The sequence below is a fragment of the Ursus arctos genome, unplaced genomic scaffold, assembly GCF_023065955.2.
Source record: "Ursus arctos isolate Adak ecotype North America unplaced genomic scaffold, UrsArc2.0 scaffold_24, whole genome shotgun sequence".
In the NCBI taxonomy this organism is placed as follows: Eukaryota; Metazoa; Chordata; class Mammalia; order Carnivora; family Ursidae; genus Ursus; species Ursus arctos.
The window spans coordinates 19,761,195-19,774,114 of record NW_026622919.1 but is presented as its reverse complement, the minus strand read 5'-3'; the positions used below and the strand labels follow the sequence as shown (position 1 = coordinate 19,774,114).

General features: G+C 55.0%; 1 protein-coding gene across 10 annotated transcripts in view; it reads right to left on the bottom strand.

The window, feature by feature from the left end:
• The window catches only part of ACLY (ATP citrate lyase), a 40,004-nt gene extending 31,006 nt beyond the window's left edge, over positions 1–8,998 (bottom strand). For 2 of the 10 annotated variants that reach the window (XM_026512836.4, XM_026512837.4), the window contains exons 1-7: positions 8,870–8,998; positions 8,283–8,330; positions 4,445–4,619; positions 3,187–3,309; positions 1,482–1,544; positions 818–1,008; positions 283–362 (exon numbers count right to left, since the gene is read on the bottom strand). In XM_026512836.4, coding sequence (XP_026368621.3) covers positions 283–362; positions 818–1,008; positions 1,482–1,544; positions 3,187–3,309; positions 4,445–4,619; positions 8,283–8,330; positions 8,870–8,967 — 778 coding nt within the window. In that variant the 5' untranslated portion in view covers positions 8,968–8,998. Of the gene's footprint in view, positions 1–282; positions 363–817; positions 1,009–1,481; positions 1,545–3,186; positions 3,310–4,444; positions 4,644–8,282; positions 8,331–8,829 lie in introns of all 10 variants that reach the window. The other 8 variants (XM_057317736.1, XM_057317738.1, XM_026512834.4 and 5 more) reach the window with 7 other exon arrangements.
• Between the last annotated feature and the right edge of the window lie 3,922 nt (positions 8,999–12,920).

Genomic DNA, 12,920 nt, shown 5'->3' with positions numbered 1-12,920 from the left:
CCACTAACCAGAGTGTCAGGTCAACATCGGGACTTCCCCATCACAGAACAAATTAAAACCAAAGAAAGCTGGAGTTAGTTTAAAAGAGGAATAACCATTGTCTTCTGAGAGCTCAGAAATAGGACACTGCAGTCCGAGAGCCCAGACACCCCTCTGCAAACATACACCTGTCTGTACCGCCCTCTACGAGTGGTGTTCCGAAGGCCAAGGCCGGGGTTACCACAGGCACCGGGACCCTGTTATAACTGCCCCTTGCCCAGCCCCCCCAGCACAGCCAATTACCAAGGGGGTTGATCTCGAGGTAGGTGAAGTACAGATCCTCATAGAAATTGAAGAGGCCGGAGATAAAACTGGCCAGAATCCTAGAGGGGGTGGGGGAGAGGGACAGTCAATCCTCAGGGAGCCAGCAGGGCACGGCTCAGCAGCACCCCCCAAACACCCCCTCCCCATGGCAGTCTCTCACTGCCATGGACAGCTCCACTTCCCATCCTCTCGCCTTCCTCTGTGAACCCTGTTCCCTGGACATCACTCTTCAGCCACTGAGGTGGAAAGGAGCTGTCAGGCATGAAGCTGGAAGCGGTGGCGCCAGACAGACAGGGGCAACGAGGTGAGGGACGCTGACGGCATATTTCAGTCTGAGCCGGCCTCCTGTCCGCCCCCAGCTCCCCTCCCTGGGACAGGGAAGGACTGTGCCTACCCTCCCACCCAGATGTGGGGGCGGGGCAGTGTGGATGCCCACACAGGGAAGGCTGTGCCCAGAGCTGTCAGCATTCCCCACTCCCCCACTGCCACCTGCTGGCCCTCCCTCTCACTCAACTCTTTCTTGTCTCCAGGAGCATGGACCAACAGGTGTTTCTTGATGTCCTCAGGATTCAGTTTCTTGTCCACGCCAACAAGCAGTTTCTGGGCTTTGGCGTCCACGTCGCCCACATCCACCCCACCTTCATGGTGGAACAGGACATAGTCTCCTTCTCGGGTAGCATAGATGCAGACGTAGAACTCCTCCGCCTTGAAGGGGAAGACAGTACCACGTGGGGTGAGGGGCACTGAATTGGCGAGCCCGACCCCTGTGGTTTCACTTCTAAAACCCTAGTAGAGAACACTCACCGGAGGAGGCCTGTCCCACCATCTTCCCCTCGGGGACAAGAGGAGAGAAGAGGCCACTGCCTAGCTGGCTGACAGTCCAGCCTTGGTCACGGTGACCTGACCTGGGGTAGGGTGCCTGCCTTCAAGTCTTACTCACCCCAGCACTGGGAGAGGTCCCCTCTGCCACCAGCCCCGATTCCTCCCTGCTACAGACTAAGCCCTTTCCTTCATCTCTGGACTCCCTGCTCTATGGCACCCTCAGACCCTCCCTGCGGCTTCAGAGACTCTGGTCCCTCTGACTTTCCTCCAGCAGCTTGCTTTCTTCCTTTAGCATTTTAGGGTCGACAAACACAAAGGGAGGGAGAAGACCCAGCCTGGAGCCATCTCACACATACCTGACTGTGGGGGACGAAGGGTTCAATCAGAAAGTTCTTGAGGAAGCCTCTGGCCTTGCCCACCTATGGGGACGGAGGAAGCTAAAGTTTAGAGGGACAGCATGCCTTGTTCCCCACAGCAGGAGGATGGCCCTCTGCTCCCTCCACAGGGCCGTCCCATCGGAGGTGGGGCCCAAGTACTTCTGCCACAACATCTGACAGAGAGAGATTTCCCAGAAACCAGGGCAATGCGGTCACAGACCCCTAAGCTACCGAAGTCTCCATGAGATCCCCTCTTCCGTCCACGGCCCTCATGCCAGCCGCACTTTGAAGTGTTCGGACCTCACACGTTCTTGTTCTGCCTCCTCTGGAGGGGGACAGACGAGCTGGGCTGCCTGCACTGCCCCAGCCCCCAAAGCACAGACAGCAGGAGTCATCTCCCTCCTGCCGTCAGTCGCACAACTTAAAGAGCCCAGACAAATCAAGGCTCTCCATCGCAGAGCTCACACAGAGAGACCCAGCCCAAGGATGCAAGTCCAGGCCCAGGGAATTAGCAGGGATGGGGGGGAAGTGAGAGCTTGATGGGGAGAACTTCACGCACACATTCCTGGCTGAGGACAACAGGCCTGCAGAGTTAATCAGTTTGAGTGTGTTCCTGGCGGCCGCTGAGGCGAGACAGCCCTCATCCCAGTGTGTCCCGAAGCCCCCGCCAGCCCGCGTGCGTCACTGCTGAGTCAGGGACCAGACAGTGATCCATCAGAGGTAATGAGGCGCTCCTGCCGGCAATGACATCCCCCTCCCGACAGCCAGCCGCGGGGAAGGGCGCATGAGGACCTCCCTGAGAATACCACTCAGCCCCCAACCCTGCCGTCCTCTCCCCGAAGGCCTGCAAGCACAAAGGCCCATCCAGACCCTCTGCCCCCAAGTCCACGTGCGACTTTGAGCAGCCCTCTTTACTCCGAGAGCCAGAAACTAGGAAATTACCACAAAGAACGGATTTGAGAAAGCCCAGCAGGAGAGGAAGACGGCCCCGTCACCACCCTCATCCTACCTCCAGAACTGCCAAGGAAGAGAACACCTCACCCCTGGTCACAGTCCCCCAAGATGGGACAGCACACCCTCCCCGGTCTCAGGGACACCTCAGCCCCCTCCCCTTCTCCTGTTCCCCAGCCCCTTCTAGCAGCAAGAAGGAGAACTGCAGTTTTCTCTCTGAGCCTCTCCTAGCCTTCCCGAACCGTATCTCACTTTAGCTCTCATCTCCGGAGCGGACATTAATCACCAAGCTGGGAGAAGCCAAGAACCAAATTTACTCTTCAATATTAACAGTCTCATCCAAGGCTCTTGGCTCAATAACATCTTTGCCTAAAGGAGATGCAGACTCGTCTTATGTATACATGTCACAAGCTTCCATGCCCTTTCTGGAAACTGAAAAGAATGGAATTCCCAGAACGGGCCTCAGAGACCCATCTCTGCACTTGCCTTTAAAGAAACAGACCATGTCCACCCAGCCATGAACTGTTCTTGGGTGACTTTTGCAGCCCACCTTGCCATTCCCTGATGGCAGAGCTGGGAATGAGCACCACGCTTGGCCCCACTGCTCAAGTCAGCTCCGCAGGACCCTCGCCCTCCCCAGGCTGCAATGTGGTTGGCTGCGGGCTGACCCTCAGGGCCGCTGGTCTGCTTCTGTTACCACGGCGCCTCCACCCCGACCTGTCCCTGTACTCACGGTGGCCTCCTGTCCCAGCCGTGGTTTCAGCCAGGACTTAACGCCTTCCAGAGTGAGGTTGACTCCCACGAGGCCTAGCTTTCCACGCCGTTTGATCAGCTGGTCTGGCTTGACCACCAAGCTCTGGAATGAGAGGAGTTTGTACTTAGAGCAAGGAAAGAAAGAGGAGACTCGAAGGCTATAGTTCGGGGACCCAAAGCACAGGACAGACTGCATGGCTTCCAATCCACCCATCCATTCTTCAGGGTCAACTCCTAGAAGCTTCCCTCACCTATCCCAGACTACACCTTTCTTTTGACAACCAGGAGTCTAGAGCCATCCATGCCCAGGATAGGGCCTGGCACAGAGTAGGTGCTTACCAAATACCTGCTCAATGAGCGATTCCCTACCCTCCCTACGGGCTCTCTTAGCTTCGCTGAACCACGAACTCCTCAGAATATGGACCAGCACCTGTGCTCCAAAAGGAGGAGCAGAGAGACAGAGCCCTGGGGTGACAAAGGACCTTAGAGATCTGGTCAATCCCATCCCGGTGCTCAATCCTGCCTATAAGCCCAGCAAGTAGCCCCTAAGCTCGCACACGGCCGGCCAGGAAAGGCACCTCCTCCTGAGGCAGCGGGAGGAAACGTGCACCCCGGAAGCCGCCATGGGTCCTGGTCCTGCTCTCCGGGCCCTGCCTGGGAAGTCTGCCCTTCCCAACAATGGCCCTGCAGGGAACCGGACAGAGGAGCCTCGACTCCAGGCTAGCCGCCCAAGGCTATCGGCCACTCTACACACAGTCCCAGGCATACTCCCTCGTGGACCTGACACAATCCTGCTATGCTCCCCCTCGGGGGAGGGGGGCACACACGTACTTTTACTGAGCATCGACCAAGTATCAGGTGGCCCACTAAATACTTTCCAGACATTACTGCTAATTCTTACAGCTCGCAGGGTGAGTGTCCTGCCCATCTCACAGATGGGGAACCTGACACTCAAGAAAGGTAAAACGGCTTGCTCCAGGCCACATGGTTAATCAACAGAGAGCTTCGATCTGGACCCCAGTTTGTCTGGTTCCAAGCCCATGCGCTGTCCCCTGCCAGGGCACCTCGACATGTGGGACCCACAGCAGAACACAAAACCCCGCTCAGCCCACTGCATGCTGCCCATGGATGGGGGCAGTCTGCCATCACGTGACCCGTTGTGCCGTCTCCACCAAACTGACCCTTTCTCTTCCTCTGACCCTGGGCCTGGAAGAAGGGCCCAGGCAGGGCGTGCTCACCTGGCTGAGCAGCCAAGGGTGGTCCTGCAGCAGGCGGGCCCAGTCTGTGTCAGGGGTGACCCGGGCATACTTGAACCGGTTCTGGATGGCCGAGGTGGTGCAGATGTATTTGTAAAGGAGTTCTTTGCCGGTCTGCTCCGAAATCGCCTTGGCTGACATAGCTGCCGAGGGAATGCTCTACTTGTTGGGGGAACAGGAGCTGGTGGGAAGGGGCAGAGGAAACAGACCGATGTCCAATTGCCCCCAGACAATAAAACCAGATCTCCGTGCTCCTCAAGAGAGAGAAAGAGGACTGGCCCAGCGGGAGGGGGGGCAGGGAGATCTCAATGAGCGCTTCTGACAGCAGGGAAGGGGGATCGGGAAATGATGGGAGAAAAACAAAGGTGGCATTTTCCCCCGGGACTCTTGGCCTCAACCCTGTGTCTGCTTCTCCTCAGCAAACCAGCTCACATTTGTCTTGGAGCTAAAGGCAGCTGGATGGGGAGACAGGAATACCAGTGGTGTGACCCAAACCCGAGCACTGGTCCCACCCGAGGTCCCACACAGACACCGAAACACACCCTTTGGTTTTGTGACCTACGGGGCGCCCAGCCAGAATTGTGCAATGCTGCCTTTATTCCCCTACAGGTTTCGTCTCCCCCACACCCAGACTCACCCGCTTTACACACTTACAGTCACCACCAGGCTGAGGGCCAGGCGGGTGAGTTTACTTAACCCCAAGCAGGATCAAGCCCCCGAGGAGCCAAGAGGAAGCGTCATCTCAGAGTTCATTTCTTCCAGGACCCTAGACTCCCACCCCTGAGTTCAGAGCAGACGCAGGGCAGGGGAACGGTGACCTTCGGTGCATCCCACCCGCCCCACTGAGTCACCCAGCTGCTGATTTAGAGCAAAACATTGGCCTCTCGAGGGACCGCCCTGTACTGGTCACTTCTAACTGAGCCAGAGCTGGGGGAGGGGGCAGAAGTCATCCTCTGTCACATGTATGGAGATGCTCATCTTCTATGAACCCTGTGAGGTGAACTGAAATGCACCTATTTCTTAGATGAGGAATAAAAGCTCAGAGGAATTAAGGTAACTTGCCCAAAAAATCAAACTAATAAGCAGGGGAGCCAGGACTTGAACCCAAATCCTCTTATTCCTGGTCCCCAGAAAACCCCACACTCAGCCTGAGGGTTTTTCTCCAAGGACCAGGCCGTGCCCCCCTTCACCTCACAGAAGGGTCTGTGAAGACAATTTCTTTATCTCCCCTCCTCCCCCACTGCCCTGACACATCCATTCTCTCATGAGTAGTGAGAGGAGCAAGTTGGGGAGAAGAACAGGGGCAAGGGGAGGGAAACGAAACCGTCATTCATGCTAAGAGTTTGGCCAGATTAGGAAAAGTCACTCCAGTCTCTCCCACAAAGATCCATAACTGAAGTTGCTGAATTTGCTGGGGAAGAAAAGTCAAGTTCAAATAAAGGAGGGCGGGGTTAGAGGCCTGGCTCCTTTATACACCCAGGAAGGTTGGTCTCCATCTCCAGCTCAGGGAAGGCCAAAGTTCCAGAGGCCACACTCCACCTCCCTCCCAACTGGCCAGGCCAGGGCTTCAGGTTCTAACCCTGGCTTGGCCGGCCCCCTCAGCCTCCCAGCTAGTCTCCAGCTCAGCACAATGGGTGCTTTCAGTCTGGTGTCTGGCCCAAAGTGGGGTAGCTGGGAAGGGGCTCAAAAGAAATGTTCCCCTTTCTGGCCTTCCCCTGGGATGACTTCAGGCTCCAACTCAACAGGAGTTTCTGAAGGCGATGCCTCAACCAGCCCCTATGTCCCACAGTCCTCCACCCCTACCCACTCCAGCTCCATTTCCCAACCTTCTTGACTTCAGACCAGAAAAACTGGTCTTGAAATCAGATGGGTACACCTGCCCCCACCTCCCTCCCAAACAGAGTGCAACCCAGGGCAGATCGAGCGGGGAAAGGAGGCAGCAGTTGCTGACCACCCTCAACAGTTCAGACACATCAAGCACCTGTGACCAAAAACTCCAGAAGGAGCCCCTCAGCTAAGCCTCCCCGGCAGAGAGCAGTCTGAGAGACACTACCAGAACAACGACCCCCCCAGACCTGGCACCTCCCAAAGCAGACAAAGGATAAGGCCGAGGAAAGGGATGTTCTGTGCTGAAAAAATCACAACTTTCTTGAGGCCCAGATCAAATCTCAGACCCAAGAGTTCATTTCAACACAGTGGGGGGGGGGGGGGTTGGGGAGACACAACACGGGGATGATATAGGATAGAAGAGATTTGCCAGCTTACCAAAACAACAGATATGCCACCAGAGCACTTTGTCTTAGAGGGGGCAGGCCCTTTCAAGGCCAAGGCAGGATTTATGACAGAATAACAGTGGGGAAAGAATCTGCCTCTGCATATTCACCAATGCAGGGTAAGACTCACAAACCTTTCATGGAGTAGCCGGGGTGGAGAAAACTCGCAAATGTAATCATTCAGAGGGGTCTCAGAAGTCTAAGGCAGTGGCTCTTAATCTATTTGAGGTCTCAGACTCCTAATCACCTGAAGCCTAAAAAATGTGCTCCAACCTCACTGTGCATATCATTTCAAGGTGCTTATGATTATGACCACAGGCCACCAGTTAAGAGCATCTGCTCTAGTGACACTGGGACTTAAAGTGTAAAAGAAAAAAAAAGTGTATACCAATCTGGGTCTGGGGATCCACCCCACCAAAGTCTTAGGCTGCCTCCCCAGGAACTGAGTATGCTGTCAAACTGATGATAGGTGGTTTTAGGACATAGCTAAGCCCCCAGGGGTCTGCTTTGGGGCCCCAGGAACTGTCACCTAATAACAAGTAAAAGTGTAAATCATTTAGGGGTAAACATGCCAAGGAACTTAACCACACACTCTCTCTCTCTCTCTCTCTCTCTCTCGCGCGCGCGCGCGCGCAATCACCCCAAGGGAAGGGCTTTATAAGCTGAATGGGGTCTTTTCTGCAGACAGGTAAGTGACCCAGGATTGTAGCCACTGAGGGCTGAAGCAGCCCACAGCAAGGCTGAATGAAAGGAGCCTGTTCCCTAGGAATGTACCCCTGGGACACAGCCAGTGCAGAGGAGCCACTGGGGATGCCACTTAGGGTCTTTCTCTAGGAAAGACAAAGAGCACTCATTTTTAGGTTAGTTTCCATAGGATTGGTGTGGTTTTTGTTTTTCAGAGGAGAAGCAATTCGCAGAGTAAAGGGGAGAGGCAGAATTCTGTGAGGGTCCCCTACTGCAGCAAGCATAGTGCCAGAATACCGGTGGAGCCACCAGCTGCTCCATGTCCCAGGGCTCTTCTCGTCACCCTGGCCCAAGCTTTTGAAGTTCCCTCAGAGATGAAAATGACCCGCCCTGGGCAGTCGGGGTCTACCAGCTTTTCCTCACCCGATATTTCAGATATTCAAGGACCTGAGCTGGCTGAAAGAGTGGAAGGAGTGGGCTGGCTGGCCAAACTGTACCATGCACTGCTCCTCCCCGCTCTCCAAAATCCTCCTGCCAGGCAGACCCCAGGGGACCACCCCAATGGCAGAAGTCCTCGGTACTGCACAGTATCTGCCAAGGTTGGAGAGGGCAGCCGGCGCTGGGTCTGGCCCTCTGCCAGGTCCTCCAGGAGGGCGGCGGCAGCATCCTCCGGTTCCTTCAGGATCTAGCCTTGGCCGCGTCAGCGCCAGAGGTGGGGCGGGAGACTGGCACCCCGGCCATCTGTCGCTCAGACGCTGGGCCCGACGGCACCTCCAGGGCGAGGAGGGTCCTTCCCGCGCCGCTGCCCCACGGGCAGGTCCTCGCGGCGAGGCCAGGCCTCGAGCACCCTGGAACAGCCCGGCCCCGCGTGGCCCGCCAAGGCTGAGCGCCCCGCTCGCTCCCTCCACTTTCTACGCGCAGAACTCAGTCGACTCTCCGTAAAAAATAGAGGAAGGGCCTGAGCCCGCGGAGGAGTGGGGCGAGCGGCCACCACTCTTTCTACTTCCCGTCCCCCGCATCCGGTGGGGAGACCCGGATGGGGACAAGACGGAGCCCGGTAAAGCCCGAAGAGGCTCGAGGACTGGCTCCGGGCGGGGTGAGGGGCGCCCGGATGGTGCAAATGCAGTTTGGCGGAGGGAAGAGAAGCCACGACGGCACACCCTGTGCAAACTCCCAGAAACTGTAATGTGGGAGAGTGGGGGTGGGGTAGTCGACACGCGGCCACCGGCCGGGGGTTCCGAGCGAAGGCTAACCTAAAGCGAAGACCCCGGAAACTTCTAAGCAGGTGCAGGGAGGGCACGTGAGCACCAAGCCGGCGTCGGGGAAGGCGGTTCCGGGTTGGGGGAGGGAGGCGGGAAGCTCCTGGGGCAGGTGGGGTCCCTCCCGCGAAGGCAGCTGCCCGCTACTAACCTCTCTGCGAAAGTCCGTGCGCCGCGCTCCCTCCGCAGGCCCCGCCTCACCGCCCAATGCCCGGAGCGCCCCAGCCTCAAGCAGCCGCCCGGGATCCGGCTTTTGTCCGGGCCCCTGCGGGCTTCTCCCCGCCCCCATCGGCACACGGGGCGAGTGGCCCCCCGATTGGTCACACGCGTTCCCTAGCCTGAGCGCCAGGGCTCCTCCCAATTCGCTGCCCGGTATAGCTCCGCCCCCAGGGGCGGGACTAAAAGGCTGCTGGGACTTGTAGTCCACCTGGAGCGTCCGTCCAGAAGGCTGGCAGGCACCGCCTCTCCGGAGCCCGCAGGCCTGGGGCGGGGCCGGGGGCGGGGCCTCGATGTGGGGAGATGGGCCGGGCTACGCTGGGAGGAGAACGTACGGGGCGGGGGTCCGTGGCCTGATCACTTAGAGGCTGGGCCGATGGTCGCTCGGAAGGTAGCGTTGGGGGTGGGGTTGGCAGAACAGGCTGTAGCAGTGTTGGGGACCTGGAGTCTCCCGTCTTCTCTCCCCTTGGGAGCAACTAACGTCCGTATCCCGGCTACCTAAAATCGGCCACGCTGAACCCAGTTGCTTAGACCGGCTTTTTACGTAGCGGTGGCAGACTGCTTTTGCGTTTGCACGTGGGCCCTCTCCATTGAGCCGGTGGGGCAAGGCAGAGATCAGATCAGACCTCCCGATGTGGGATAGGACGGGAATGGAGTGAGTCGATGGGGCTAGGTGGGTGCCAGTCACACCGCTTTGCGTCCCATTCACCTCACCTCGCGGAGCTGAGATTTTAGCACAGGGCCGGGACCATCTCTGCAGGTCTCCTGCTTCACCCCTACCTCCCATCCCAAGCTTCCACACTGGAATGAATGAACTGTTGCCTCCCCTTTCTCCATTACCTGTGAGACAGGCTATTTTCCAAAACAAAAACTGGGACACCCGGTCTGACGGGTGCCAGTGAACTAATGGGGCAGAATATTTGAAATCAGGCAATCCTGGAAACCAGGACATATATTTACTGCTCCGACATTCTGGAGCTTTCACCCCAGTCCTGTAGGTCTCCTGAGCAGCTCTTTGACCCTAAGAGCTACCTAGCTCCAGGAAGGAGAACCAATGGAGCACTGACCAGATCAGGTGAAAGGGTCAGCCCAGTATGTAGAGAATCACCATGTGTGTGCCCCTGCCAAGCACCCGGGTCATACTGACACTGCAACAGTGTTGCAACATTTTTGTGGACAAAAACTTGAGGAAGCCCTCCTTCCCCCAATCCAGTTGTAGTCAGGAGTGGGGCAGCTAAACTTGCTGCCCATGCCTGAACCAAATGATCCCTGATGTCACTTTCTGGTCCCTTTCCTCCCAACCATCCTTTTGAAAGAACAACTCTTCACCTCCTCTCTGCTGTTGGTCCTTGAGAGTCTTCTACTCCTGTATGGATTGAGCTCCAACCCTATCAAGAATCTCTCCCAAAAGCACAAATCTCAAAGGGTCACCTCTCTGTAGATAAAGAAAACATCTCCTATGAAGAGGTACTCCAAAAAGAAAAGAAAAGAAGGAAAGAAGGAGAAAGAAAGAAAGAAAGAAAGAAAGAAAGAAAGGAAAGAAAAGAAAAGAAAAAAGAAAAGAAAAGAAAAGAAAAGAAAAGAAAAGAAAAGAAAGAAAAAGAGAAAGAAAAGGTACTCTATTTCTGGCCTTGGGGGGATAGCAACTCCAGGTGTTCAGAGGCCAGCAGGAAGACTGTAGTCAGGAGGAATCACTTGTGTAGCAATTATCCCTCTGGTTAGAAAGATCCACTCATCCAGAAACCAATAAAAATTTTCAATGCACAAGCTTTTGCCCCAGCAATTCCAGTTCTAACAATTTATCCTTCAGCTATACGTGCATATGTACATGAGATGAGGCTCTTTGTTTTCTTCACTGCTGTGTCTCCAGCACTTTGAATAGGGCCTGGTACATAGTAAACAATAAATATTTGCTGAGAGATTAAGTCCCCCACATAGGTGTTGCCAGGCCCAAATATGACTAGTCCTGGGTGGGGGCAACAAGAAAGGAGCTGTCCAGGGAGTGAGGGAGGAGAGGGGCTGGCCAGAGGGTCCACGAGCCAGCCAAGCACTGGGATTTTTCAGTTCTCTGAGTGGTTCCATCCCAGGTCTTTCCCCACAGCTCTCAAGCCCACCAGGAAAAACTCTCTCATTACTCCACCATGCTCCTGCAGAAGCTCTTCTGCTCCGAAATGATCAATCTGGGCCCCATTTTCTTACCTTCCTGACTTAAAAGCTCTAAACCCTTTTGTTTTTGCCATTTGAATCACCTCCCCCCTCTTTTAGATTGGGCTGGAAGATAAGTCCATGTGCCCGGATACAGGAGGATATAGGTGCTGTCCCTGTGCCCAGGCTACAGGCATTCCACCATAGTGGCACTGGATGACCCAGTGACTCCCTCCTAGATTTGAATGCACTTTAGTTAACATTCATTGAACACCTACTATGTGAAAGGTACGGGTGCTAATGCAGACTCTTCATGACAACCCCTTGAGCCAAGTGTCATCATCGTTACGCAGATGAGCAACTGACCCTCTGCTGCCAGGTCCCTCACCCTGTCCTCTACCACCTAGTAGGTGAGGAGGAGGAAATAAAATCATATCCAGTGAGTCTCCCCCACTTGGCTGGAAGCTCCTCAAGACCCAGAACTGTGCTGGGGCTAGGCACACATTAGGCACTCACTGTATACGTGATGAAATAAATGCTGGAATGAACATGTGAAAGAAGGAAAGAAATTCTAGAAGGACAGAAGAGGAATGAGGAGCTGTAGCCAGGATAAGGGTCTACCTGAGTGTGCAGTTCTGAACCTACCTGTCTCCTGGCTGCAACCAGAGACAAGGGCTTAAACCAAAGACCCATCATGACTTGCCCTGGGAAAAACTGGGGAGGTTCTCACTCTTGCAACTTTCACTTTTTGTCCAGTACTGACCAGTCTCCAATTGGAGCCAAGGGTCAAGAGCCCGTGGTGTCCTGGGGAAGCTCCCCAGGGAGGTATGGCCAGACCCAGCTTCTGGGTATAGGAAACATTCTCTAGCCAGACCAAGAAGCTCCTGTCTGGCCTCTTCCCGGAGTCTGCCCCCAGCCCTACCCTCACCGTGTTTTAAAAATAGCCACTGCCTCATCCTCACCAGGTGTGTTCCTGGGACATTCTCTCCTCTTTTCCTCTTTCAGGATGCCTTCCCCTAGGAAGACAGCACACCATTTCCTGTCCTGAGACAGAACACATCACTTCCCCTTGACTTTGACTTGACATGGTTAATTTCATCTCTGAATGAATTCATTACTTTTGCCTCTCTTTGCCATGTTCTGTGTTTGGAAATTCTCACAAGGGCAGGCAGAAGCGGAAGTCGTGTATGAATGAGAATTGCCAGCCTCCATGAGGGCCAGAGTCGCTACCTTGACACCAGTCTTTAGAGTTTAGTGCCTCACCCAAGGGGGCTTGAAGGCCTCCTCCCATGCACGGGGGTGCCCTTGCCTCTATCCCTGAGAACTTAGGTGCTGCCTCAAGGATGTGGTGTTGCTTATTTAGGCCTCCTTGATCACAGAATCACAGAACATAGACTCCAAAGAGACCTCAGAAATCCCTTAGTCCAATCCTCTTATTTTACAAAGGAAATACAGGGGACACAGAGGCCCAAAGGGGTGACCAGACTGCAGACGGACAGATGCATGCATCACTCTGGAAACCATCTGGCATTATCTCATAAACCTGAAGAGACACACATACGAAGACCATGCAGCCCCACTCCTAGGTATGCAGCCCCACTCCTAGGTATGCCCAGGAGAATGTCATATACTCATGTGCTCAGAGCTACATGGGAAATTGTCCAAAAATTGGGCAGAGCCCAGACTTCCTCCAACAGTTGAACGGTTGGATGGGTTGTGGTATCATTCGCACAAAGAAAAATGTGACAGCAGGGGAAAATGAATGAATTGCAGCCACACACAACATGAATGAATCTCAAAAACATAATGTTGAGCAAAAGAAAATGGAACATAAAAAGTACATGTACAGTATGATTCAATTTACATAGAGTTCAAACAAAC